The following is a 26,471-nucleotide window of genomic DNA, read 5'->3' as shown; positions in this document are numbered from 1 at the left end:
TGGATGAGGGGGACGAGCATCCTGACTCTGTCTGATGTTACCCGTACTTGACTTATGCAACTTTACTCATCCTCCGTCTCCCTGGAATATAAATGCTGTCAGAGCAGGGACTGTGGTCTGTTTTGCTCAGAGTTGTGTCGCCATTGCTTAATAGGGTGCCTAACAGAGTAGGTGCTCAACGAATGTTTATCGAGTGAATGAATGAAATTCCACAAACGTCCTGAGAACAGGTGGGAGCCAGTGCTTTCCAGAGCTGAAAGGAGGGGATTTTTCAGAAACAAATTAGGGGGAGGGTATAGCTCAGTGGAAAAGTGCATGCTTAGCAGGCATGAGGTCCTGGGTTCAATCCACACTACCTCCATTGAAAAAAAACCCTAATTACCTCCTCCCAAAATAAAAAAATATTTTAAAAAAGACTGAAAAAAAAAAAAAAAGAAATCAGTCTTTCCTAGCCCACTGTTCTGAGCTCCTTTTCAAGTTCCCTCCCCACTGGCTATCCAAGGATACTGACATGGGGTAGCTTCTGCCATCTCTGGAGTTGGGGGACAAAGGCACAACCTCACCCCCTGAGAGGTGGCACAGTGTGGTGAGTCAGCCGACCTGCCTGTGGCTCCCCCACTGACCAGCAGTGTGATCGGCATCCGGGGTTCTCCTGTGACATGAGGGTACCGGCAGTGGTTGCCCGTGTTTCTTCTGGTGAGTATTGCGTGCCAGGCACCGTGCTGAACCTCCTACTGGGAGGTCACATAATCTGCACATCAATCCAATGGAACAGGTAACTACTGCTACGACTGCTGTCTCACACACAGGGAAACGGAACCTCAGAGAGGTGGAATAACTTTTCAAGATCGTAGGGTTTAAGAGGCAGAGCTGGGATTTGAACCCAGGCAGTCTGACTGCACCGTGGTTTATGTGCTAGCTGATCTCTTAACATGTGAGATAAGATCTGCGAACCGCTTAGCCAGCATGTAGTTAGCCCTCAGAAAACACTGACATCGTTACCGTGTGGATTCAGGCACTGACAATCTGAGGATAGAGGCAGAACTGCAGGAAGGGGGACAGGGGCTGCTGGGGAGCTTGGTCGCCTTCTGTTGGCAGCTGAACTCTGCTCCACCAGGGGACCCAGTTGAAGCCCCCCTTCCCCATCCTCCGAGAGGCCCTGGGTACCTCCTCCCTTCTCCTCTTCGATTAACAGGCCTGAGTGAGGAGGGATGGGCATGGAGCCAGGAGGTGGGGACGAGGCTCAGGCAGGCTAATCAAATCATAGGGTGAAATTAAAAGGGAGGAGGAAGGCACCGGCTCATCAGAACTCACTCTCCTTCCTGGCAACGAGGTGCCGGGGAGAGGAGCTGGGGAGCCAGGGAGCCTGGAGATTGAGAGCCAGGGGGACAGGATGGCCCCGCAGAGAGCTGTGCAGCTGTCCCTGAAGAAGCCCACCTATGCTGTGTGTGTGGTGGGAGTTGAAACGTATGTGGATGTTTACAGGTGAGAACTGAGAAGCGCCCACCTGGCTGTGGAGGGCTGGGCTGGAACGGAGGACCTGAGGCAAGGGGTGGGCACTGGGTGGACGAAATCAGACACTTTGGAGGAAGCTGGCAGGAGGCTGTTTTGACAGCAGAGCAGGCGGATTTGGCTGTAGCACCTGGGAGGGTAGGACGAGGATATCAGGTCCACCTTGGGGCTCTGGCTTCTGGCACGGGGAGGGGGGCAAGTCTTTGGCCTCAAGTCCTGGGATGAGGGTTCCAGTTGTGAGCTGTGGGACCAGGCTTTGGGGTCTGAGCTCTGCATTCTTATGTCCAAGCGGAACTCGTATGGAGCATCAAAATGAATTGTTGCTCAAAACAAGGGACAGGACTGGACCTCCCCTGATTTGCCAACAAACTGATTTACCAACAAACTGATTTGTTTCAGTTTCTTGCCAACAACCCATCTCTCTGAGGGGGAGGGGTGGTGTGTGTGGCAGCTTGATCATTGGAGGCCGGACATCAGAGGCGACTGGGATCAGGAGGGAGTGGTTAGGGAACAATTCAATGAATTAATAAAGTAAAAGGCTGGGAACCAGCCTGGGGCTTGATGGTGATGACGGTGGTGACAGTGGCAATGATTACATCTGAGGGGCAGTGGAAGCGTCAGCTTCTCCCATGGGCCTAGAGTCTCCCTGGCCTGGCCCCAGCCTCAGGTTCCCCAGCTGGCCACTGAGGGAGTTGGGCTTGAGGATCTCTGGGGGCCCTTCTGGCTCTGACACACTGTCTACGAACTCCATCATTACTGGAACAGTTGGGGCCAGAGCCCTAGCGGATGGGGGGTGGGTCAGGAGGGGAGCCTTCCTCCCAGAGGAGGTGGGGGCTGAGGTCTGCTACAAGGTGGGATCTGAGCCTCTCCTTCCTCCCCTCCCGCCCCCATCGGCCCTCTTGGGTCTCAGTCCCTGTGCTCTCCCAATCTGGTTAATGAACGCTGAGCCCAGCTTCACCTGGCTTCAGGTGAGCCTCTGCCCCAGAAGGCCTCCCTGCCCCTCTCTCGGGCAGTGGCCAGGGGCCGAGGAGGGACAGCCAGGAGCCCTGGAGGCTCTAAGTCATCCTGGGGGCCCTGATGTGGGGCTGGTTCCCTTGGTGACCAGCAGATCCCATTTTCTCCTGCCCTTTTAAATTAACACAAGGTTGCCAGACTTAGCAAACGAAAATACAGGATGCCCAGTTAAGTTTCCACTTCAGATTTTAAAAAAAACATTTTTTTTTTAGTAGTTGCATGGGACATACTTGTATTTAGAAAAAAAATGGCTGTTTAGCTGAAATTCAAATTTAGCTAGGCACCCTGTACTTTATTTGGCAACTCTGCTTCAACACCGAGAGCAGAGAGGGGGTCTCTAATGAGCCCCTAGCTTCCCAGTTCCAGACCCCTGTTCTCACCCCAGGGGATGTCTGTCTCTGGAAGGTCATTTCAGAACCCCAGGCCCTGGGCTGAGGTTCTGCTGTCTAAGGCCAGAAGCACTTGACTAGTCACTGGTCCTCCAAGGGCCTCGTTTCCTCCTCTGAGCTCTGACAGGATGACCCGAGTCACCTCTGCAGTTCAGGGTGGCGGTAGGGCCCCCACGCTCTGAGGTTGGACGGACTCAGTTACCTCATCCCAGCCTTGTTCGTAGCTGTGTGACCCTGGGCAAGCTACCCTACTTCTCTGAGACTCTTTCCTCATCTGACAAGCCGGGCAGCAATAACATTGATGTTAATGGGTTGGGGCAGGAGAAATAGGAGTGTGCCTGTGCAGGGCCTTGCTCTGCCGGTGCCGGGGAAGAGGGAGGTGCTTACAGCTCTGAATCCACAGCTCCTTGAGCTCCGTTTCCCCCACTATCTGTTCCTCCCATCTGAGAGGGTGGGGTAGAGGACAGATCAGGGGGTGTGTAGTGGGAACATGGGGGCGATGCTATCTGTAAATCTTCTTGGAGATCACCAGGCACCTTGGTATCCTCAGGTGTGGGCCCCAGCCCAGGTGAGGGGCACAGGGAAGTTGCCTGATTGTCCGAAGCTTCTGTGCCCTGGTTGATTCTGTGGGTAGGGAGCTGCTCGGGTCCTGAGTGAGCACCAGTAAGAGACCTTCAGGAACCTTCACCCTGGATATTGGTGGTGACTAGGGTCATAGCCACGGAGAGTCGCTAAATTAGAAAACTGAAGTTTATTCTGCAGCAAGTTGGTTTTAAAGTAGACCTAAAGAAGAACTTCCTGCCAGTGAAGTCTTTGATAGGTGGAGAAAGGCAACGTGGAATTGTCAAGAGAGGTGGAAGCGGGGGGCCATGAATGGTCAACCTGGGATAGTTTTAAGGGGAGCCTAAAGCTAACTCCGGGCCTGGGCTGGCTTGGAGGGAGGGGCTACACCTGATGGTGACCCTGGGGCTTCCCCACCCTCATTGCCAGGTGCCTGGCTCCAGCTGAGGACAAACAAGGGCCTTCTGTTTGGCTTTGCTGGTTGAAGGGGGAAGCCCCCCCCCAACCAAAGAGGAGGTGTACCAGTCGCCTGAGCTGCCCGGAGTCTGAGCCCTCCAGATTTAGTAGAGATGGGTGTGTAAGGGTGACATCATGGGAAGTAATTAATTCCCCCATGTGCTCTGTCGACTGGTTATTTGGAGAAATATTTGTACTGGGGTAATTGTGTGCCCCAGGGTGTCCCAGCCCAAGGAACCCTTAGAAATCCTCTGACCCAGCATGTGCTGCAGATCCTACACTCATCCCAGCGGGCTAGCTCACCACCGTGACCCTTCGGGTCTGGCCAGATGGCCTTGGCTGTCCCTGTCCTTGCCTGGAGGTGGCCCCCAGAGGTCTCATGCCAAAAATGAGGGGGTGTGATGTGAGGAATCCATTAATGATCCAGCCTAGGCTCCCTGTCTGCCCAGGGGCCAGAATCAGAGCTGGAGGCCATATGAGTGTTTATTCTTGGGGGTGGAGGGGAAGGCTGGCTGGGTGGGGCTGGGGACATTCTCCTGGAGTTTTTCTAAGTCTCCCCCAGCCCAGCAAAAGCATCAAAGCAGAAGAGACCCTTTAGATCCCAGATTGTTGGGATTTGAGGCTCACAGAGAAAGGAGTGTCTGTGGGGCCTCTCAGACAAGCGGGAGAGAGGAACAGGCCACTTCCTTTTTCTGGGGTTACCTGTATTTCAAGACACAAAAATACCCAAACAGAGTTATAAAACTTGTGAGATATATATATATTCTTAATGTTTATGTTGAGTAAATTAATGGTTTTAGCTTGCACAGAAGGACAATGAAGCATAATTGTGCTTCTCATGGGATAATTATAGGATTGATGCCAATACTAATTCACAATGACTGACAGGCTCCGAGAGCCTGGCTGAGACCTGGGTTTAAAGCCAGATGAGGACCTCAGCTCCTCCCAGTTCCATTCTGCTGCTGCATCACATTCCTTTATTGGAAGTAATGTTGAAGTTTAAATTTGAAGATTCTTGGAGAATGTGAAACGGGGGTTCCCCGTAAGATCCACGGAGCTATGAGAGGTCAGAGGTCACAGAATCTGAATGGGAAATGGTGGAGTGAGTGAGATCTTGATGTGTAAAATATTAGCATCAGGGAGGGCATCAGAGGTCAGCCTCCTCTTAAGTCTACAGATGTCCTCACCTCCCTGGTCCCCATTGCCACCTCCTGTTTTGAGATCTGGGAATCCCTCATCAGTCTCTCTTTCCTCCCCATTTCTGTCCCTGTAGCCCCTCCCCTGCCCCAGTCTTCTCTTTCCCATCCGTTTGGTCTTAGAATCTCCCCTCCTCCTCCACCGACTTCTCATCCCTCTCCTGTTCCCATCACTTCCAACCCCCACTTCTCTCTCTTCCACCCCAGCCCTCTCCCTGCTTTTCTCAGTGGTCCCAGGGGCCAGCTGATGGGCCCTGAGAAAAGACATGAGATACAGGGAATGGAATTATGGTCATTTACCCGTGATGCAGATTCCTCCTTGATCCCAAAATGCTTTCCCTGTGATGTGTTGTCCTCTCCTTTGCTCTGTCCAGAGAAGCTTCCACTCCCTTTGCTGTGGCTTCTAAGCAGCTGTTCAGCTCCGCCAAGTGGTCCTGATGCTCAAAGATATGTGGAGGGTGGGATGTTGGGCTGGAAGGAACTGGCAAATCCACACCCAGCCAAGATATCAGCCACCTGGGGAACCCAGGAGGGGTGCTCAGCTGTGGGCTGAGAGCGGTGGGGGGATTCCAAACGCTGCTGCCGAGGGGCCAGTACTGAGGAGGCTGGGATCTGCTGGAACTTGATAGGGGCCTGGCCTCTTAGCAGGTACAGACCTGTGTTGTGCCCCCAAATGCACCCTGGGCCACAGAACAGAGAACTAGGTCACCCTGCATTTGAGTCCAAGGCTACTTAAAGCCCTGCCAAGTGCTTCTCCATCATACCTTTCCAGCCACGTTTATGCCCCCTCCTCCCCGCACCTGGCTCTCTGTTGCCATGGTGGGAGGAGTGGGCAAAGGGAAGGCCAGAAATTCCTCAGTAGGATCCTGCAGAAGATATGGTCTGAGCCAGGCTGCCAGGCATACAGGAAGAGGGGGCTGGGGTTTCTGGACCTGGGTGAGGAGGAAGGAAGGCTGGGCACTGTCCCGACAGCCCCAGAAGACGATGAATTGAGGTGGGACCGTCTGAGAGTCAGTTCAGTGACTGCTAAGAATGGGATGGTTGGTAGTTATAACCACCAGCTGGGGGTTAGGCTGGTTCTTGCAGGCTGTGTGACCTTGGGCCAGTTACTTAGCCTCTCTGAGCCTGTTTCCTCCCATGCTAGATGGGGATACTCTCACCTGTCGACTGTACCTGTGAAATTGGCCCCTGTTATACAGATGAGAAATTACCTCATCCGCAGAGCACATTTTGCAGATGGGGAAACAGGCTGAAAGGAGACAAGTGACTCATGACTGTGATTTTCCATGCAGGGCTCTTCTCTCAGGACATTCTGGCCCCCAGCCCCTGTCTGCCTCTGCTGGGAAGGCCCATGGATGAAAGCCATCATTCCCCTTCTCCAGCCCCCATTTCTGGGCAGGCAGAGGTCCACTGAAAGAAGGCCTGGCGGGCCCAGACCCTCCTTGCAGGCACTCTGGATGCGCCCTTAGCTGAGCGATGACAGGGCATAAGGCACCCATGATTACTGTCTCTGGGGAGGAAAGAAAGAGGGAGAGGACATAGCCACGCCCTGTGTGATTCTACACTTAGGGGAAAATTCCTGCCCACAGTGTGGGGTCTGGGCGGGGGCAGGGGGTTGTCAGCCATCGCCCTCCCCGCACTCTGTCAGCACAGCCAGCACCCAGGGAGGACCGTGCCAGGGTCTGAACCTTCTGTGGCCTTTACTCTGCTGCAGTCACTTAACAAATGTTACTGGACACCTGCCCCTTGTCTGGCTCTGTTGGGCTGTGGCACTTGGAGATGATACAACCCACACCCGCCCCTGAGGGGCTCCCATCTTAGTCTGGGAGCTAAAAAACTTCAGGATGTGGATGCTGACAACTGCATCACTAACCAGGTTTTCAGGCAGGTCAGAAAGTGAAGGGAGGTGCTAGAGTCCTCTTCCCCAGGGTCTGCCTGCTCCCCGTGTCCCCTGTGACAGTAATGACAGTGACGGCAGCACTGTGTTACGTGTTCACCGCACTCTCTCAATTAAGCCTCACAACGAACCTATGAGGTAGTAACACCTAATCTCCATTTATCGGACAAAGAAATGGAGATACAGAGAGGTCAAGAGACTGGCCCACAGTCACACAGCCTGCACATAGCCGAGCTGGGATTTGAACTCAGGCCTGCCTGAGCCCAAATTCTCTGAGCCCAATCCCGAGAGAGCCCATTATCTGGGAATCTTTTATGTTGTCGGGTCAGCTCTAGGGGTGCGTGGGAGCAGGGCAGAGAATGAGCTTTGTAGTCAAACCTGAGTGGGGTCATATCCCAGCTCTCCACTGTCGCCCTGTGTGTGGCCTCTCTCTGAATTTCAGCTCATCTTCTGTAAAATGGGGAAAGGAATAAAAACTGCCTTGCTCAGCAGACAGGAGCCATGTGGGTGGAAGGAGAATGGTGGAAAAGCATGTTGCAGACCATGATGTACCTGCCGTGGGTGGATCCCAAGAGGGCAGGGGCAGGGGTGACTCATCCCTGCTTTCCCAGTACCCAGGGTGGCACGTGACACAGTAGGTGCTCAGGAAATGCACCTGGAGGTGGAGCAGCTGACAGCAGTAACCGGAGCTCCCTGTGCTCCTGGGGAGGGGTCTGCCATCCTTTACGGCACACAGGTGGTCGGCCAGCTCTGTGGGACTCACAGTGAGTCTCAGCTCCTGACAGGAGTCGCCACAGAGCTGGATGCACCAGAGAGGACTTGCTGGGTCTTGCTGGCTGGTCCCATGGCATTTCTTGTGGCGTCAGTCCAGGGAATGTCAAGTCTAGGCCCCCTGGAGGGTGACACCTCTGGGACTTCGGGAGGGCAGGTGGCTGGCTAGGTATGAAGGAGGATCCACAGGCTTGGCAGGCTGGTCTGCTCAAAGGTGGCCCACTGGCTTGCTCTCCCGTCCTTCCATCCAATTCTTCACTATTCTCCCTTCTGCTTTCACCTCTCCCCCACCCCAGTGCCCTGGACAAGCCTCCAGAGCACACTGGTCCTCTGCCACCACCTCTCATACCCACCCACCCAGCTGGAGGCTAGGTCAGTACCACTCTGCCTTCCCTGCCCACACCCTCGACGGGCAGAGGGGCCCCTGACCCCTAAGCTCGTCCTGGGGCTGGTGCTGTCCAAGAAGCAGGTAGGAAGGAGGGCACGGGAGGGAACTTCTCCATGACTGCGGTGTTTCTCTTCTCCCTGGAGACCCGGTGGTCAACTTCTGAGCAGTTGAGATAAGGTGTGTCCTGTGGAGCCCCAGTGGGAGGAAGCTTCTGGATGTAGGTTGCAGCCAAGCCAGAGAAAAGCTTTCTAATTCCCTGGGCTGTCAAAGTACAGAGGGTGTAAGGTAGTGAGCTGTCTGTCACAGGAAGTGTTCAAGCACGGAGTCCTGTGATGGGCAGGGAGCCGGCCAGGATGACCTCTGGGACCCTTCTCTGACTCAAGGCCTGTGCAGATACTCCACAGTCTCATTGTTTTAGGGCAGAAAGGGGCCAGAAGGTCATGGGTGCCACTCTCCCAGTCTGGACCTCACCTCTGCAAAGTTTGGGTGTGTGGAGCGGGAGGAGGGGACATGGCTTTCCTGCCTCAGTGCCTCCATCCTGCCAGCTCCTACAGGAGTCTATTGAGAAGCTTGTCTTGCAAAGTTTCAACGTTTTCCTTTTCCTTCCTGCGTCTTCCCTGTCTCCTTCCTCCGATCCTTGCCGGGGACATGCTCAGGGCACATACACCCATTTGAATGTCAGCCGGGACAGCAAAAGATAGAAGACAAACCTGCTGCTCCTTCCTCCCTGTGTCAGCTGTGTGACCCTAGGAAAGTTACTTAACCTCTCTGAGGAGATTGCTTCATCTGCTGAATGAGGACAGCAACACATATGTAAGAGGGTTGTGGTGAAGTGTAGGTGAGATCACAGGTACCAAAAGCTGAGCGGGTGCCTGGCACATAGTAGGTGCTTGAAAATGCCACCCCAATATTACCCGATTCCAGTGTTACCTGTGAAACATGCTGCCCTTATGCCTTAACAGGTAGGTGGGCACATACCTTGCCAAAGCAGGTGGGCCTGGCTGGGAATTAACCTGTTGATTTGAAATTCCTCGTTCCTTCCTCTGCGCCTCCTTTTGTGAGATTCTGTGAGAATTGACTCCATTCTCCTTGCAGCCTCTTTATTCACGTGGTAAAGCAGGCCTGGCTCTGGGCATGGGGCGTGGAGATGTGACAGGGTGAGTCAGGGTGCTGCTCTGGGTGACACAGACTGTCACGGGGTCGGAAGGAGGGTCTGAACTGGTGCTGTGGGGTCACAGAGGAAAGGATACGGGGTTCTGGCTGAAGTGGGTTGGGCTGTTGGGGCTCTGGGAAGAGTAACAGCAATGATGAACCTAACACTTATTAAGCACCTACTGTGTGCCAAGCACTTTAAATGTACCACCTCATGAAATCCTTCCAACAGTCCTAGGAAGTAGCTCTGGATTATATCCATTTTACAGAGGAGGAAAATCGAGGCTCAGAGTGGCTCAGTGACCAGGTTCAAAGCCACACTCCACACACAGCTCATGCTCCACTCCACGGAAGGGGTGGCATTTGAAGTGGGTCTTCAAGAAGGCAAAATATCGCCCTCTCCCGGTCCCCACCCCACCTCCGCAGAGAAGGGCGAGGGCAAGGTGAGGGCACAGGCCCATCAGTGCAACAATGGGAATGAGGATACAGATGCTAAGAATGATGCCACCTGCCAGACGGCACCTCCTGTATGGTAATGACTTAGTCCCTTTCGCTTAATAAAGGGGTGCTTTCAAATCCATTACCTCACTTGGCTCTGAGTTTGGGGGCATGCCAGGACTGCCTCCCGGGGTTTGGTTGGGTCTGGGGGCTGCATCCTAAGACCAAGAAGCAGGGGGGGGCGTGGGGGGAGGGAGGCGAGGATTGGGAGGAACCTGCCCAGCCGCTTGGGAGAACTGGTGAGGCAAATCCCACTGGGGGGCAGCCTGAAGCTCACCCCAACTCCCACACCTGCCTGTTACACCCTCTAAGAGCTCCCCCCTCAGCCTGCAGAGTTCCTGCTGGGACAGCCTCAGCTCCCCGCACCTTTTTCACCCTGAGAGGCAGCACAAGGGGAGCGGCTTGGTTGGGGAGACGGGGCCTGGAAGGCAGCGGGGCTAGGACCTGAACAGCCCCTTCCGGGAGGGCAGGTGATACCTGCCCTGGGGCTCAGCCCTTCCCATCACGTGCAGGAAGCCTCCTTTCCCCAAGGTCCATCCTTGCAGGGCTCACCTGGCACCTGCAAGGGGGAAGGGAGGAAGCTGAGACCAGGATCCCAGCGCCCCAGAGAGGGGCGAACTAGGAGTGAGCTGCAGAGCAAGGTGGGGGGGTAGATTGAGACTGCAGGACACCAGGCTGGGCTCAGAAGGTCCTGATAGCCCCTCTTCTATTATTAAAAAAAAAATTTATTACTATTTTTTCTACCAAGACTCCAAATAAGGGGTTGTGTGGCCAGGGCTGTGGGCAGCATGCAGTTAACTTCTGTCACCGGGTGGGGGTTTCAGGCTCTGTACAACAGTTCAAAGGACATGGCTCAAAATATTATCTATGGCCCTTGAGAAGAAACTAAAGTCCTTAACTTTGTTTAATGGCTAAAACTTTATCTTGCTTGACTCTTTTCCTTTGTTCCTACATTTTCTCACTTATCTGATTAAATTTATTCGTTGGAACTTGGGGAGGGCCTAGGAGGCTAACGTTTTTCTACAAACAAGAGGCAGGTGAAGGACACGGGGTGGGGGTCTGTCCCGGAAAGGTCCATAGGGTCCTGTTTGGTTACAATTCCACGTTCCTGGACTGCCTTGTCTTCATCTGTGAAACAAGGGTTTCCTGTACTCCTCAGCCACGGCAGGCACTGCGCTGGGTACTGAGATGACAGTAGTTTTAGTGAAAATAAAATAGAAAAGTTCTCTGTGTTCTAGAGGGAGAGATGGACAGTAAGGAAATACGTCAAATAAAGATGACACATCAGGTGACAAGTGCTGTGGCTTGAAATGAAGCTGGATCATGGGTTTAGGGAGCGTGGGATTCGTGGGGTCATCCACTTCGCACTGCCTTAAATAGGGCAGCCAGGAGGACCTCTGGGAAGGAGGGGATGAGTACCCAGCAGATGCCTGCGAGCTGGACTTTCTGAACCAAGAGTACTGAGCGCAAAGGGTCTAAGGCAGCAGGGAGCTTGGCAGCTGGAGGGAGAGCAGGAACTGGGTCTGTGGGAGCAAGGGGGTCATGGCCAGCTGGGGGCAGACCATGGAGCCCCCACCAAGGAAAGGCTGCAAGTAGAAGGGACCTCGTAGACTTTTGTTTTAAGAGGATCCCTCTGCTGCTGTGTTGAGAACAGACCGCGGGCTGCAGGAGAAGAAGCAAGGGGACCAGCCTGTTGTAAAAACTCACATGTAAAAACTAGTGCCTGGACCAGGATGTTAGGCATGGAGGAGATGCGAAGGTCAGCAGGGGGATGCTGTGAAGACGGAGCTGATGGGGTTCGCTGGTGGCTAGATGTGAGCGTGAGGGAAGGAGAGAGGGCCTGGCTGATCGGAGGATGGGGCTCCATGGACTGACTTGGGTAGGTTTCAACAGAGCAGGAGTGGGGAAGGAGGAGTTTGGTTTTGGATATGTTAAGTTTAAAACACCTATTAGACACCCTATTACAGCTGTCAAAAGACAGCTGTAAGGGCCTGGAGATGGAAAAGTGGGGGTTCTCAGCATACTGCTGTGGCAGGTGGCAATCACTCAAGGGGCGAGTGTCGGCAGAGAGGAGGGGACAGCCCAGCACTGAGCCCCCGGGGCCAGGCCGGCTGTAGCCACTTGAGTGCACTCGCCAGAGCGCGAGCCCATTGCTAGCGCATCCATTCCAATCCCGCATTCCGGAACTGGGGGAATAAGACTGCAGGTTGGGTTTGTTCGGGCACCCACTGGGCCCGTGATGAGACAGACCTGAGCTAAACTCCATTGATCACCTGATCGCTACAAGCCTCTGCTCTGACTGGTGGGCTGCAGGATCCCTTTGAGTCCCCCAGAATTAGTGTCAGTTCAGAGCCAGTGTCCATGAAAACCAGAAAAATCTGATCATTTCCTTTTCCCCAGTGTAGAGTCACCCTGGTAAAAGGCTGTAAGTCCCTTTGGGGACGGCTGGGAGAAAGGAGAACAGCACAAGTTTTTAGCAGTGTAGCAGGATCCTTCCCCAAAGGGACCTGGTTGTCCATTGTTTTAAGGAAGTTAATGAGCCTGTCATCAAACACAGCCCTTATTTTAAATTAAACTACATATACTTACTGTTAAATAAATTATATAAAATTCAAAGGTAATGAATACTCAAAGTGCATCGCTTCCTAATTATTTGACTACGTTCTATCAGTATCTGCGATCATTCCCCTCCATGTGGTAGGAGAGTTATCCATGGGGGGGGCTACGTGCACCTCTTTGCAAACCTAAGTTCAATGACGTTGCAATGGTAACTTGACATTGTCCATACTGGGAGTATTTACACCATGGAAACTAGCCAAGGCGAGTCAGGACTCCATTGATTGTTTTCTCAATGAAGAAAAATTAATGACGCAGATGTCACTGGAAGGTGTATGGTGTCTATAGCTGTCCCCTTGAGATTAGCACGAATGTGTGAGGAGGTGCTCTTCAGTGGCCTCTAACCCGGCAAAGAAGTCGCTCGTGGCCTTGAAGGAGTGAAGTCTCACATCGTCACAGTTTCACTTTCCTCTTACTCTCGAGCAGAAAAGAAAATATCAATCAACATCCACATCATATAAATGTTCGGCAGTAAACCTGCTGGGGGAAGAATTTGCAGATCCAGATGCAACTCCGTTTCTGGAATCATGACTGAATTGCAACCATAGGTTGTTGGCTCCATTGATAAGAGAGGCATTTTGTAAGAGTCAGTGAGCTACGGAACACTGACAACACATTTTACAACAAAGAGTAATGTCTGCTGTACTGTTGTTTGTATCTTGTGTGTTACATGTCATCTATATCAGTAACATTTATAGTAAACTTATATCTGTGCATACTTTGCTCCCTCCTCCTACCCCAGCTGCTGGTGTTAAATGTGTGCCTGTGCACCACAGCCTGGGGCACCTGGAGTTAGAACAAGATGCAGGAAGGAAGCAGCAGAGAAGACAGCCAGGGAGGTGAGACAGCAGGAGAGTCTTGTGTCCCAGAGGCCGAGTGGAAAGTGTCTCCAGGAGGATAGTTGGTCACCTGGGTCAGACGCCGCTGACAGATCACCTGGAGGAAGAAGAGAAAGGACATTTGGATTTGGCAGCAGAGTGGTTTGGATGGCACTGTGCAGAGGAGAGCTTGATTAGAGGCAGGTCACGGAGAGGACAGGAGGAAAGATCTGGGCAGCAAATAGCCTTCAGTCTTGAGGAGATTTGCTAAGATGGGAGCAGAAGAAATGAGGCGTGATTTGTTACGATGGATGATATTTATAGTATATCTGTAAGGTCGTGAGTGAGGGTGAGAAGGGGCAAGGCTGGGGCAATGCCCTCCAGTAGGGGAGGATTGGGGCAGCCCATCCATTGTCCAGGAGGGCAGGCGCGCTGGGCTCAGAAGCAGTGGGCTGACAGGTGCAACGCTGGGAAGAGGGAGGTGACCAGCTCTGAGTGATGAGGGGAGGAGTGAAAGAGGAGGGGAGGAGTGAAAGAGGAGAGGCCTGGAATGGTTATCTGGGACCATAAAGGAGAAGAAAACGCCCCAAAGTGTTGTAAGTGACCAGCTGCATGGGTGCAGATGTAGAATTGGGGCGAGGTGGATTTGACAGTGGCTGGAGCTTTGCCAGCCAGTATGATGGAGAGAAAGACACGCAGGGGAGTTGAGAGTGGAGGAGGGAGTGACCTTGATGTGGGATGATGGAATCTAAGCCCGGGGAGGGGAAGAGAGAACAGGAGGAGTGAGGGCTGGCAAGAAGGGGCAGAGTGGGCGCAGACTTCCATGGATGCAGGTCCCTGTGGACTTGAAGGCCTGTTGCAGTTGGCGTGGCAGAAGGAGCGGGCAGGTTGGGAGGTGGTATCAGGGTGGGTGGCTAGTAGGGGAATTTGTCATGGGTGCAGTTCTTGGCCATGACAAAGTCTGGGGTCCACCCACGGGAGAGGCCGGGTAGAGGACAGGACCACTGGAAGAGAGGAGGTCAAGGGACTGAGGGGCCAGGCTACCCCCTCACCACCCCCGTGGCCTTTGAAATAAAAGTGGTGACAGCAGCGCTGGAGATGGTGGCAGGAGCTGACACCCTCAAGGAACAAGGACAGAGTGACAGTGGCCTGGAAGGGACAGTGAGGAGCAAGCCAGACCCCGGCCCACCCCTGGGCCCAGTGGATGCGGGGAGCAGGTGTCTGTGACAGGAAACTCTCCCAGATGTGGTTGAGGCCCCCGTGCTGATGATGGCGTGTGACACTGACTGAGACTGGAGGAGGTTGGGAGATGGGGTCAGGTTAGCGGATGAAAGTCTGGGAGACTTGGGTTCCCCTGGCAACTGATTAAATAAGGACAAAGAGGGGAGGGTAAGGTGGGAGGCTGCCTGAAGGGATTGTGCCTCATGGGGGTGGTGAGGCCAAGAGTGGGGCGTGGGGGACGTGGATCTTGCCAGGAGCCTACAGGGCTCAGGGGCCCCCTCCACCCCAGCCTCATCCTTAAAACGAGGAGATTCAGAACTGCCTTGTGGAGCCATGGTGCACATCAGAGAGCCAGGCACTGAGTGGGACCTGGGGTTGTTCGAACTGTAACCATCATCACAATGGTCAAAGGGGGCTGTTGCTTTGGGGGACTGAGTGACCATGGTGGGGGCTAGAGAGGGGTGTCTGGTTTCTCCAGGGCTCTCAGGGGTCCAGGAAAGGATGAAGGCGGGAGGAAATGTCAAAGGACAGTGCATTTTTACAGTCAGGTGGATGTCTGCAAGTAGACTTGTCCTTGGGTGATGGCCTTGAGGCTGATGGCTCTGCCCTGGGGTCTGTCAGTGGAGACCCCTGACACGTCATGGAGGGAGAAACATTGACATGTAGTTCCCTGGTCTGACTTCCCCTCTAGGGTGTGGGCTTCATGGCCAAGGGCCTCATGGAACCCTAGGGCCTAGCCCAGGGCCGGGACAGGGAGGCACACAGCTCAGGCTTACTCAGGGGATGAAGGACAAGATGCACCTGTGGAAGTCCTGTTGGCTTAGCTCTGGGTGCCCTGCAGCCCGAGTTTGCAGGGCATCCCCTCTGAGTCTACGGCCCAGGAAGGCTGGTCCCTCCCTGCTGTAGCTGGTGGTCCGAGGAGCAGCTTGGAGGCCCGGGAGATGAGTGCCCCTGGCTGGGGTCTGGTGGACTGAGGGTTCCCCACCCCCTTTCTGGAATGTAGGGTTCTAGGGCATCAGGTGGATGTGCTATATCAGGCGGATGGGGAAAATTTTGCTCTGGGTCCTGGCATCAGTCAAGTTTTGTACCACCTGGGACAGATGGGCCTGCATCTCTCTGCAGAGTAGGGGAAACTGAGTCCATTCATTCATTTAACAAGTGTTTATGAGCACTGACTGCACACCAGGCACTGTTATAGGTGCTGGGATATAGCAGTGAGCAGAATAGACAGAACTGCCCGCCCTCGTGGGCCTGACCTTCTAGCAGGAGAGATGCACAGTAAATAACAGCATGATTAACAGTCAGCAGAGTGAGAGTGATAGGGAGAGTGAGGGAGAGGGTGGGGAAAGGCATAGCGTTACATGGAGTGATGGGGGAGCTCACTGAGAGCGTGACATTTAAGCAGAGCCCTGAAGCGGGTAAGAGAGTGAGCCATGTGGATATCTGGGGGAGGAGCATTTTCTGCAGAGGAAACAGCTGGTGCAAAGGCCCTGAGGCAGGACAGCCTGACAGCTTCCTGGAACAGCAGGAAGGTGAGTGTGGCTGGAGCAGAGTGAGTGAGGGTTGAGCGTGATTGGGAGGAGGAGGTTCTAGGGGGTGGCAGAGGGCAGATCAGGAGGGGCCTTGTATGTCATTGTGAGAATTTGCTGCGTGTGACTGGAACCGCTGCTTTTGAGCATTGGAACAACATGTGCTGTGTGCAGAACAGACTGGAGGGGGCACAGATGGGCCTAGAGAAATGGGTGAGGAGACTGCCCAGCAGTCTAGGAGGGCAGGGATGGCAGTGGAGGAGGTGAGATGGGGTCCTGAATGGATTTCCTGTTGGGCTAGAGAATTCAGAGGCATCAGAAGATGAAACTTTGGGGTGGGAGTGGGCTATCCAGAGGTGAAAACTCCAGAGTCTCTGCTCCCTGGAGCCTCAGTGGAAGGGTTAAAAGGCGTGGCGTGGCACCACCCTAGCTCCCTTTTGGCTGTCTTATCTCTGAGGTTCCACGTTAGAGCCACTGAAAGGGCTCAGCCACAAAAACAAAGCTCAACAGGCATTATTCTGCTCCAAGCCCTTCAGGTTACAGATGGGGAGCCTGAGGCCAGGAGACGATGCGCCCAGGGTGGGTCACGTGGGAATCACTGGTGAGCTGGGATGGAGCCCTGTGGCCCAAACAGGCTGGTCTCCCGGCCAGTGGCACACCGCACTGCTCCTCCCCAACCCAGCCCACTACCCCACTGGTCTCTCTCCTGAGCCCCTGGACCCTTCCCTCTCTCCTTTCTGTCAGTGATGTGCCCAAGGGCTCTGTGACCTTCGGAATCTCTGGGAGCTCTGGGGTGGAGATCTTCATGGTCTACGATCCAGCACGGGTGACAAAGCCCACAGGCAAGACCCACTGGCCCCTGGGCGCCGGCGTGGACGTGATCGTATCCGTGGACACAGCCAGTAAAGATTTAAATGACCTCAAGGTAAGAGGCCACCTCCCCACAGAAGGTAAGAGCCCCCCAACAGAGCACACCCTATTCGCGCATCTCCCCCCCACCCAATCCCCATAAGGCTTTGCCACCCACATCCACACAACACAGCCTGATACAGTCCATAGACACCCCAAGCACGCAGAGCCACCTCAGCGCCCCAGCATCTCACACACACACAAATGAAACTCCCATAAAAGCACAGCCGGTCTGCTCACCCCTCAAATTCACAATCACCCCCGTTGATCCCTGTACTCAGTTCCACACAGACTCCAAACAAACCCCCAGTTACTGAGCCCACAGCAGGACCTGTGTATGCTCATACACATGCGTGATACATTCACCGGTACATACCTGGCTGTGTGTGTGTGTCTCCCACCTAAGGAAGCAGGAAGCTTCCACTTTTACAGAGGACACTGTCCTTGCTCACGCCCAGGTGCCCGCCACACACACAGTGACTCCTGATTCATTGATTCAGCCTCTACTCCAGCGACAGGTGTTAAGGGCAGGGGCCCTGGAGCTCAAATCGTACCTCTGGGCCCCATTTACTGGGCCGTCCTGGGGTGTCGTTGAGATGGCCTGGGTCAGGCACTTGGAATGGCTTCTGGACCTTGGGGAAGGCTCCATGAGCACTGGCTGTTATTGTGGGTGTGGGGATTGTTATTCCCATTTTATAGACGAAGAAACAGAGGCCAAGAGAGGTTGAACAACCTGCCTCAGTCAATGATGACAGCTTCCCCATCCCTCATTTTTTCTCTCTGACATCTGCATGGATTCCTGAGGCTCCAGCTGTTCCCTCTGGGATCTGCACCCACCCTGTCCCTCAGCTCAGCCCTGGGAGCCAGGGAGGCATCCATGGCCTCTCCAGCTGGAGAAGGCAGCTCTGAATCCAAGCTGGAAGCCCATGAGTCTTGGGCCTTCAGCAACAGGGAGTACGGGGGGACCCCACACCTCCCCTGCCTCTAGGCAGGGCCGTCGGGGTGTCCCCCATTCTCTGTGCCACGGCCATTGGAAGGGGCGGCCGTGCTGGCTCAGGGCCAATGATGTCCCCGCAGGTGAAGGTCTCCTACTTCGGGCAGCAGGAGGGCGGTGCCCTGGGCCAGAGCGTGCTCTACCTCACTGGCGTTGGTAAGTACCACCTCCTGGCTGGCCGTTTGAGGGTCTTAGGGGAGCCCCTGAGTGCAAGTTGATGGTCACCTTCCTCCTCTGTCGAGGAGTCTGGCTTCTTAAGAGGCTGTGCATCTTCTTTAGGACCTCGGGGGTAGAGCCCCAGCCATACTTAAGGGCCACGAGAATCTAGAAACTGCACTGCCCATGGGTCAATGGCTAAACTCCTTCATCCAGAATCCCACCTGTCACCCTCACTGGAACTCCAAGACTTAATCACTAGACCTCGGAGGGCCCCATGTCGCCTTCAACCGGGGCACGGGGCAGCTGGCTCCAAGTCTCATCTTGACCACCAGAGTCAGGGCCACCAAGAGGCAGCAATTCAGCACACGCTGATGAGTAAGGAATTCAACAGCCAAAGACTCGATTCCCTCCAACACCCAGAACCATGGGGGGCTGCCACAGGGGCCTCCCAGGAGTTGGGTGTGGTCCCCAGAACAGGGCCTCCTGGTTCTCATGGGCTTGGGGAGGGGGCAGAGCTTGCCCCAACCTGGACATTATGGGTGTGAGGCTGGGACTAGGGAGCCCCTGGTAGCCCCTCTCCATCCCTTTTCAGACATCTCCCTTGATGTCGACATGGGCCGTGCCGGCAAGGTGAAGAAGAGCCAAGGTGACAAGGTGGGACTCTCCTGGCTAGCCCAAGAAGGCAGAGTTGACAGGCAAACCTTGGGGTGGGGTAGGCTCTCCTTCCAGAAGGCTAATGAATTCTAAGGTCTGGGGTATCCAACAGGGTAGGGAAGTCATCTGAGGACTGCCAAATCGGCACAAGTAGGCACAAGTGTGATCAAAATGCTGTGTGACTACTGGAAAATAGCTTACCCTCTCAGAGTCTCTCTTGTGCCACCTTAGAACTGGGATTGGTTCTTTTGCTTGATGTCTTTTCTATTTCCTGGGCTGTATTTAAACCCCTAAACATGACAGGTACTTCATAAAAGATTGTAAAGTGACTGAATGAAGGCTTTTAGTAGACGAGGCTGAGTAGACAGCCCCAGTTGGACTCTAAGAGTGAGGAGGAGGATGGGGTAGGCTCAAGGCGTTATCCCATAGGAAGTGTCTGAAAGCCATTCTGGGAGGGTAGGAGATAGAGTTTGCAGGGAAAGTCCCCAGAGAGGAAGTCTGGCTCACATACAAGACTTTGTAGACAAGATGGAGCAGGGTTGCCATGGATGGCTGTGCAGGTTGTTCACTGCACAAGATTGCTTGGGCAAGGTGGTGGGTGGGGCCTATGATGCAAACCATGTCTTGGGCACTGGTACAGAACAGCATCTAGCCAGAGGGGTGAACAAGAATGCCATATAGGTTAGCAGTGGCCCTGTGAGTTTGAGTCCCATCTATGTGACTTGGGGCTCACTTCCCCAGAGCCTCTTTCCCATGTCTGTGAAATGGGGAAAATAAGCCCTGCCTTGCAGAGTCTGGTGGGGATAAAGTGGAGGCACATCAGGAAGAGCTTGGATCACAGAGGCAGGGCTCCAGCCATCTTTCTTGCCTTAGCTTGGACCTCCCTGTAGGGCCTTCAGGACCATGAGTGAATGTCAGAGACATCTGTGGGCCAAGCCCCAGGAGAGACGTGGGGTGGGGATTCTCCAGCCCCATCAAGGTCAGGGAGAGGCAGCCTCTGTCCCCCAGGTCGGGCCAACACTAAGCAGCTGGCAGAGGCCTTTCTGGGTTCGGCAGCATCACCCTCTTCTGGTGTGATGGCTGGGTGGGGCTGCTGGGTGGGGGTGTATAGGCTGTTCACTGGGTCTAGAGACCTGGAGCTTTAGTCCCCATATTTATGACCCCTCTTTAAATCTTTAAGCAAACCCAGAATACAAGCCTTGAAGTTAACAAAGCAGAACCCCTTCCCAGAGACCCCTGGGTTCCCCTGACCCCAAGGCCTCTTGTTTTGCCACAGAAATCCTGGCGCTGGGGCCCTGAGGGCTATGGGGCTGTCCTGCTGGTGAACTGTGACCGGGATAGTCTCAGGTCCAAGGGGCTGGACCTCACCAACACCCAGCTGACATCACTGGATGGTGAGTAACAGAAGGGATGTGCAGGGCTGTCCAAGGTGATGGTGTGGGGTGGCGGGAGGGTTGTCTCATGGGTACCACTCTCTCCAGACCTGCAGGACATGTCCCCCATGGTGCTGAGCTGCGATGGCCCTGACGAGCTCTTTGACAACCACAAGCTGATCTTGAACGTGCCATTTTCTGATTCCAAAAGAGTGGGGGTCTTCTGTGCTAGGGGTGAGTGGCCTGGAGGGTCCTCTTCCCTCCCTGCTCCATCCTCTGCTTCTCAAACTAGTTCTTTCTTCTCTGATCCACATCTCTCCCTTCTCCATCATCTTTTTGTAATTCTCCCAACAGCTTACAAACAGCCACTCCATCAGGACACGACTTATTGCCCAAGAAAGAGGGTCCCAAACTAGACCCATCTTACTGAGGGGGAAACTGAGGCTCAGACCCATGAATTCACTGTCCTAAGGTCACATAACCAATTGTGGGTGGAGCAGGCATCAAAGCCTGCTCTTCAATACCAAAGCCTCCCTCATCTTTCTTTTTCTTTCTTTCTTTTTTGGAAGGGGGAGGTAATTAGGTTTATTTATTTATTAATTTATTTTAACAGAGGTAACTGGGGATTGAACCCAGGACATCGTGCGTGCTAAGCACACTGTCTACCACTGAGCTATACCCTCCCCCAACCTCCCTCTTCTTTCCACAGCCGCTGACCCTTCCCCCGACCCCGTCCCCTCTCTGGGCTGTCAGCCTGGAATGGGTTCTCCATGTATGACCAGTACTGTCCGGGCTGGGTGAGGTGGGAGCAGCGACTAGAAAAGCTAAAAATCCAGCTGTTCTGCCAAAGAGGTTATTAATTGAAGTCTGTGGCTTAAAAAAACAAAACAAAGTGAAAACAATCCTTAACCCTGAGGTGCCCTTACTCATTTTTATAAATAGCAAGAAGTCTCTCCTGCCCCTTCCTTCTTCCTTTTCACCCTCTGTTCAAACTGACCCAGAACTTGTTCCAGCTAAATGAGACTGATAGGAACCAGAATGTTCCTTCTCTGCACTCGTGGTGGAAGTTTAGGCAGAGGTCCAGCCTGAAAACATTTACTTGTGATACCAGAACATAAGCAAAATCTCATTTAAGTGAACTGACAACCTTTCCTGCTGTGACTAAGAGCGTGCCAGGGTGACACTTCCCAGACAACCCTTGGAGGGGAGGAGAAAAGGGGACGGGCCAGAACTCCTGTGTGCCGGGCGCTTTTTTTTTTTTTTTTTTTGGGTTCTTTTTTATTGACGTATAGTCAGTTTACAATGTTGTTTCAATTTCTGGTGTACAGCATAGTGTTTCAGTCTTACATATACATACATATATTCCTTTTCTTTTTCTTTTTCATTATAGGTTACTAGAAGATATTGAATATAGTTCCCTGTGCTATGCAGAAGAAACTAGTTGTTTATCTATGTTATATGTAGTAGTTAGTATCTGCAAATCTCGAACCAGGCGCTTTTTTTTTAATTGAGGTGAAATTCACATAACATAGAATTAATCATTTTAAAGTGAGCAATTCAGTGACATTTAGTACATTCTCAATGTTGTGCAACCACCACAAAATTTCTAGTTGCAAGACATTTTCATCACCCTCAAGTAAAAGCCTGTACTCACTGTCACTCCCCATGCCCCCACTCCCCAGCCCTAGGCAACCACCGACCTGCTCTCTGTCCCTAAGGATGTACCTACTCTTTCAACTTGTACAAATGGAATCATCCAGTGTGTGGCCTTTTGCGTTGGGCTTCCTTCACTTAGCATAATGGTCTCAAGACTCATCCATGCTGTAGCGTGTCTCAGTACTTCATTCCTTTTGTGGATGAATAACATTCCAGGATATGGATATGCAACATTTCATTTATCCATTCATCTGGTGATGGACATTTGGGTTGTCTTCCCCTTTTGTGCCAGCTGCTTTTATTTCCTTATCTGATTTAAAGCTTACATTGACCTCATGAGAAACATATAATGTTAGCCCATTTTACAGATGAGGAACTGAGGCTCAGAGAGGTTGAGTCATTGGGCTGAGGTCATGCGGCTTGCACGTGGCAGAGCTGGAGAAGAGCCCAAGTAGTTGTAACACAAAGGTGACTCTGCCCCTGGATTTCTGGTCTCAGGTTCCCTGTCCTCCCATCTTCACAGCCCCACCCCCCCTGTCCCAGCACTGCTCTCCACCCCCCCCCCCACCCCGGTGCTGACTCTGGTTGCCCCTAGGTGGGAATTCCCTCTCCGACTACAAGCAGGTGCTGGGACCCCAGCATCTGTCCTACGAGGTGGAGCGGCAGCTGGGGGAGCGGAAGATCGGCTTCTATGTGGAGGGGTTCACCTTTCCCGATGCTGATTTCTTGGGGCTGGTCTCTCTCAGCGTCAGCCTGGTGGACACCAAGGTGCATAGGGCGTTGGGGGCTGGGATGGGGGTGAGGGGCTTCAGGGACCAGTTTGGAGCCTCCAGGGCTGGGAGGCTGGAGGCTGGGGGAGTCTTGAGGCCTGATGGGACTCCCTGCATTTTCCCCCCAGACCCTGCCCGAGGTGCCCCTCTTCACAGACACCGTGACCTTCCGTGTGGCCCCCTGGATCATGACCCCCAACACCCAGCCCCCCCTGGAGCTGTATGTGTGCAGGTGAGGCCTCGCCCCTCCTGCAGCTCCCCCACCATCTCTGGACTCGTAGAGATGGGAGCAGAATGCTGTACTGGGGTTGGCCCCTCCTTCACTCTGGACAGATTCACTGAGGACACCCACAGGCACAAGCTGGGCCTTCAGCCCCACCTGCTCTAAGCACTAAGGCCCTGGCCACAGTCACTGGCTCAAGCTCCAGCAATCCTGCCCCTACCCTGCCTGCAGCAGCCCTGCAGCATCTGGGATTGATTCTAGGCCGTGGGGCCAGGCCCTGTTCAGGCTGCTAGTGGCTGCGTGAGACCTAGTCTTGCTCTGATTTCAGTGTGCTCCTGGGCCTTAGAGAACTTGGGAACCCAGCCTCCAGGATCTGCTGTGAGCCCTGCCCCAAAGTGCAGTCCTGGTCCCTCTGCCGTCCCTCAGAATCCTTGTCAGGCCCCTTGATGGACAGGTGAGCCTTGATTGGCAAGGCTACTCCAGGCCCCTGCATCCGAGGCTGGACCAATGGAAAAGGCTAGAGGTGACTTGGAACATAAGTCAAAAGGCCAGGAAGGGTGTGGCCAAACAGGTTTGCTCTGCTTACCTGGATCCAGGTGCGTGCAGGTGTTCAGAAGGAAACACTTTCTTTCCGCTTGCTCACTAACCCCACCCTCACTCGTTTATTTAGGTCAATTGTGAGAAACTGGAGAAGATAGGGACTACCTGCCCCCACTACCTCCTTAACCAGCAGTAGATTTTCCCTCCCCTTGTGCCTACCACCTGATGTGATCTGGGGACATTATCCATCTCTGTCATGAGCCTCTCTAGTGCAGGGGCTGTGTTTGAACTCCTGTACCCAGAGGCCACAGGGGGCCTAGCACAGACTGGCCACCCCATCCATCCCTGCCTTCTGGCCCTAAGGCCAAGGCCACAGTCAAAGTCATTATTTCTCTCCCCTCTCCCTGTGCTCTGCAGTGTCGTAGACCTTCATGGCTCAAATGAGAAGTTTCTGAAGGACATGTCTGACCTGGCATTGAAAGCCAACTGCAAACTGATCATCTGCCCTCGGATCGAGAATCGAAACGACCGCTGGATCCAGGTGGGAGCGGGAGGGACCCTGGAAGAGAGGAAGGCAGCCCTGGAGGCCTGAGCCCCATCCTTTACTCTGGCTTTTGGGAAAGAGGGTGCGCACAGGCTCCAACCTGGCTTCCATCTCCCTAGAGAAGCCAGGTGGGCTGAGTGCCCGGACTCAGGGTTGGGGCGTGCAGTCTAGGGGAACCCTCTCCCGCTGCCTGCATCGCCTCTAGTCTCTCCTGCTGCCGTCCAGATACTCTGGTCCCTGGCAGAGTCCTCTCCTGGCTGAGGTCCTGAGAGGCCTCACTCCACCTCTGTTCCCTGCCCCCTGCACCCTCCAGGCCCCGCCCTGCCCTGGGCCTGGGGGATACCCCCATTCTTAATACTACACACCCAGGTGGTCACTGTGGTCTTTTCCTCCCTCTCCCAGGATGAGATGGAGTTTGGCTACATCGAGGCCCCTCACAAGTCCTTCCCAGTGGTCTTTGACTCCCCTCGAAACAGAGGCCTGAAGGATTTCCCTTATAAGAGGATCCTGGTATGTGGCCAAGGACAGAGTGGGGAAACCTTGGGTGGCTCCTTCTATAGGACCCTTCAGTCAGCCTGGTCCTAGTGTTTTAGGGGTTGCAAAAGGACACAGGCGGTGAGGCCTGGCAAATGGAGAGTTAGTGGGAGGTTTGGGATGATTATTTAAATTGAATGCAAATCACATGCAAATCACCCCTGTTCTGGGACGTGTAGGCCAGCAAAATTCTCCTAGGCGAATTCACTCCGAGTGAACAGAGGAGTCAGCTCTGTGGGGACCAAACTGCCTTTTAAGGGAAGTGCACCCTCAGTGAACCCTCATGGCTCTTGCTTTTGTGACCTGGGGCCTCTCTTCAGGTAATGAATATTTTCTGAACACCTACTGTGTGCCAGGCACGATGCTGCCCCCTATACACAGCAGGGCAACAAGAGCAGCTCTGGCAACTGTGTACTGAGTTCCAGGCCCTCCCTCCTAGTTTTACATGGTTGCTAATTTAATCCATGTGGACTCCTATGGATAAGGACTGTTATTATTCCCTCTTTACTGAGGCTCAGAGAGGTTAAGCAATTTATCCAAGGCCACACAGCCAGTTAGCGGTGGCACCAAGATGCAAAACTAGAGGGGCTGCCTCCACAGCCCCTGCACTTCACTGCTAGGCTAAACCACCTTTTGAAGTGGCCTGTGTCCCACTTACTGGCCCCCCATCCCCCACCATCAGGATGATGCCAGGGTCCAGGTAGGGGCTCTAATGGGAAAGTCTAGGAGCTCGTGGGCACACAGAGCCGGGGCATTCTCCCCAGCCTGGAGGGATCGGGGACGAGTCCCTGGGGAGGTGATTCTGCATCAACCAAGGAGCTGACCCGAGCCCTGGGCTTGACTTGGACAGTGCATTTTCTACCAGTCTCTGCTCCTTTTTCATTATTTCCTTCCTTCTACTTTCTTTAGGTTTAATTTGCCGTTCTTTTCTTAGCTGGAAGTGGAAGCTAAGATTTTTCAACCCTTTGTCCTTCTTATATGTGTGTTTAGAGTCAGGGCATTTCCCTAGAAGTGCAGCTTCACTGGCCTTGCACATGTTTAATGTGCTGTGTTGACCTTACCTTTTAGCTCAAAATATTATCTAACCTTCCCTTTGGCTTCTTCTTTGACCCATGGGTTCTTTAGAAGTGTGACGTTGCCTGATTTCCAAACATTTGGGGATTTTCTAGTTACGGTTCCGTTATTGGCTTAGACTTTAATAGCACAATGCTCAGAGCACAGGGAGGATTTTCAGGGAGTGGGAGCCCCCCACCCCATCACCCCTCGCCCCCCTGCCCCAAGAGCTGTCTCTTCCTGTCCTCACTGACCCCTCCTTCTGGGGATGGTCTCATTGGTCCTCCCCTAGGGTCCTGACTTCGGATATGTAACCCGGGAAATCCCATTCGTTGGTGCCTCCGGTCTTGACTCCTTCGGCAACCTGGATGTCAGCCCACCGGTCACTGTGGATGGCAAGGAGTATCCCCTGGGCCGTATTCTCATCGGCAGCAGCTTTCCCAAGTGAGAAACCAGGGTGGAAGGGTGGCGGAGGTCACTGGAGGGCATGGGGGGGGGGACGAGGGAGGAGGGAGTGACTAGAGCATCCACCTCCAGCTCCCGCACCACAAACACAATTCTCCATCTGAGAAGTGGTCTTAACTTCCTGCATGGAATCCTAGAATCAAAGACTCAGTGTCCTAGCATCTTAGATTTGAAAAATCACAGAATTTTAGGAAAAAACCCACAAACTAGTGGCCCACAGTCTTCGACCCTGCCTAGTATTTTATGAGCGTAATTAGTCACCAACATTAAATCAATTTATATCAGAAGGCCTCACACAAAAGGCCAGATTTCTGGCTTCTTTTGAAAAAATCAGAAGGGCTGGGAGGTGATGTGTAATCCAGCGCGGAGGCAGGAGACAGATCCCAGGAGGAGATCAAAACAGCTGCTGTCCTGGCAACAGCATGAAAGGGCACAGAGGTCACCGCACGGCTGCAGGTGAGCGAGTGGCTGGCCAGGATACCAGGGTGACAGAGGTGACTCGATGGTTCCCACCCTGGATAGCTGTCATCGGGCAGGAAACACAGCATTTAGGGTTTAAGGTATCTGTTAAATCCCCCT

The 26,471-nt window shown here is 53.6% G+C and overlaps 1 protein-coding gene across 1 annotated transcript in view; it reads left to right on the top strand.

Moving 5' to 3' along the window:
• Positions 1-1,284: 1,284 nt before the first annotated feature.
• PADI1 (peptidyl arginine deiminase 1) overlaps positions 1,285-26,471 on the top strand; it is a 37,163-nt gene continuing 11,976 nt past the window's right edge. The window contains exons 1-11 of the mRNA XM_074377309.1: positions 1,285-1,485; positions 16,763-16,943; positions 18,005-18,077; positions 18,673-18,734; positions 20,011-20,128; positions 20,216-20,341; positions 22,359-22,531; positions 22,662-22,765; positions 23,714-23,837; positions 24,243-24,350; positions 25,720-25,871. Of these exons, the coding sequence (XP_074233410.1) occupies positions 1,394-1,485; positions 16,763-16,943; positions 18,005-18,077; positions 18,673-18,734; positions 20,011-20,128; positions 20,216-20,341; positions 22,359-22,531; positions 22,662-22,765; positions 23,714-23,837; positions 24,243-24,350; positions 25,720-25,871 (1,313 nt within the window). The 5' untranslated portion in view covers positions 1,285-1,393. The remainder of the gene's footprint in view (positions 1,486-16,762; positions 16,944-18,004; positions 18,078-18,672; positions 18,735-20,010; positions 20,129-20,215; positions 20,342-22,358; positions 22,532-22,661; positions 22,766-23,713; positions 23,838-24,242; positions 24,351-25,719; positions 25,872-26,471) is intronic.

Source organism: Camelus bactrianus, chromosome 13, assembly GCF_048773025.1.
Source record: "Camelus bactrianus isolate YW-2024 breed Bactrian camel chromosome 13, ASM4877302v1, whole genome shotgun sequence".
Taxonomy (NCBI): domain Eukaryota; kingdom Metazoa; phylum Chordata; class Mammalia; order Artiodactyla; family Camelidae; genus Camelus; species Camelus bactrianus.
Note: the sequence above shows the minus strand (reverse complement) of the source record. Positions and strands in the feature narration are given on the sequence as shown.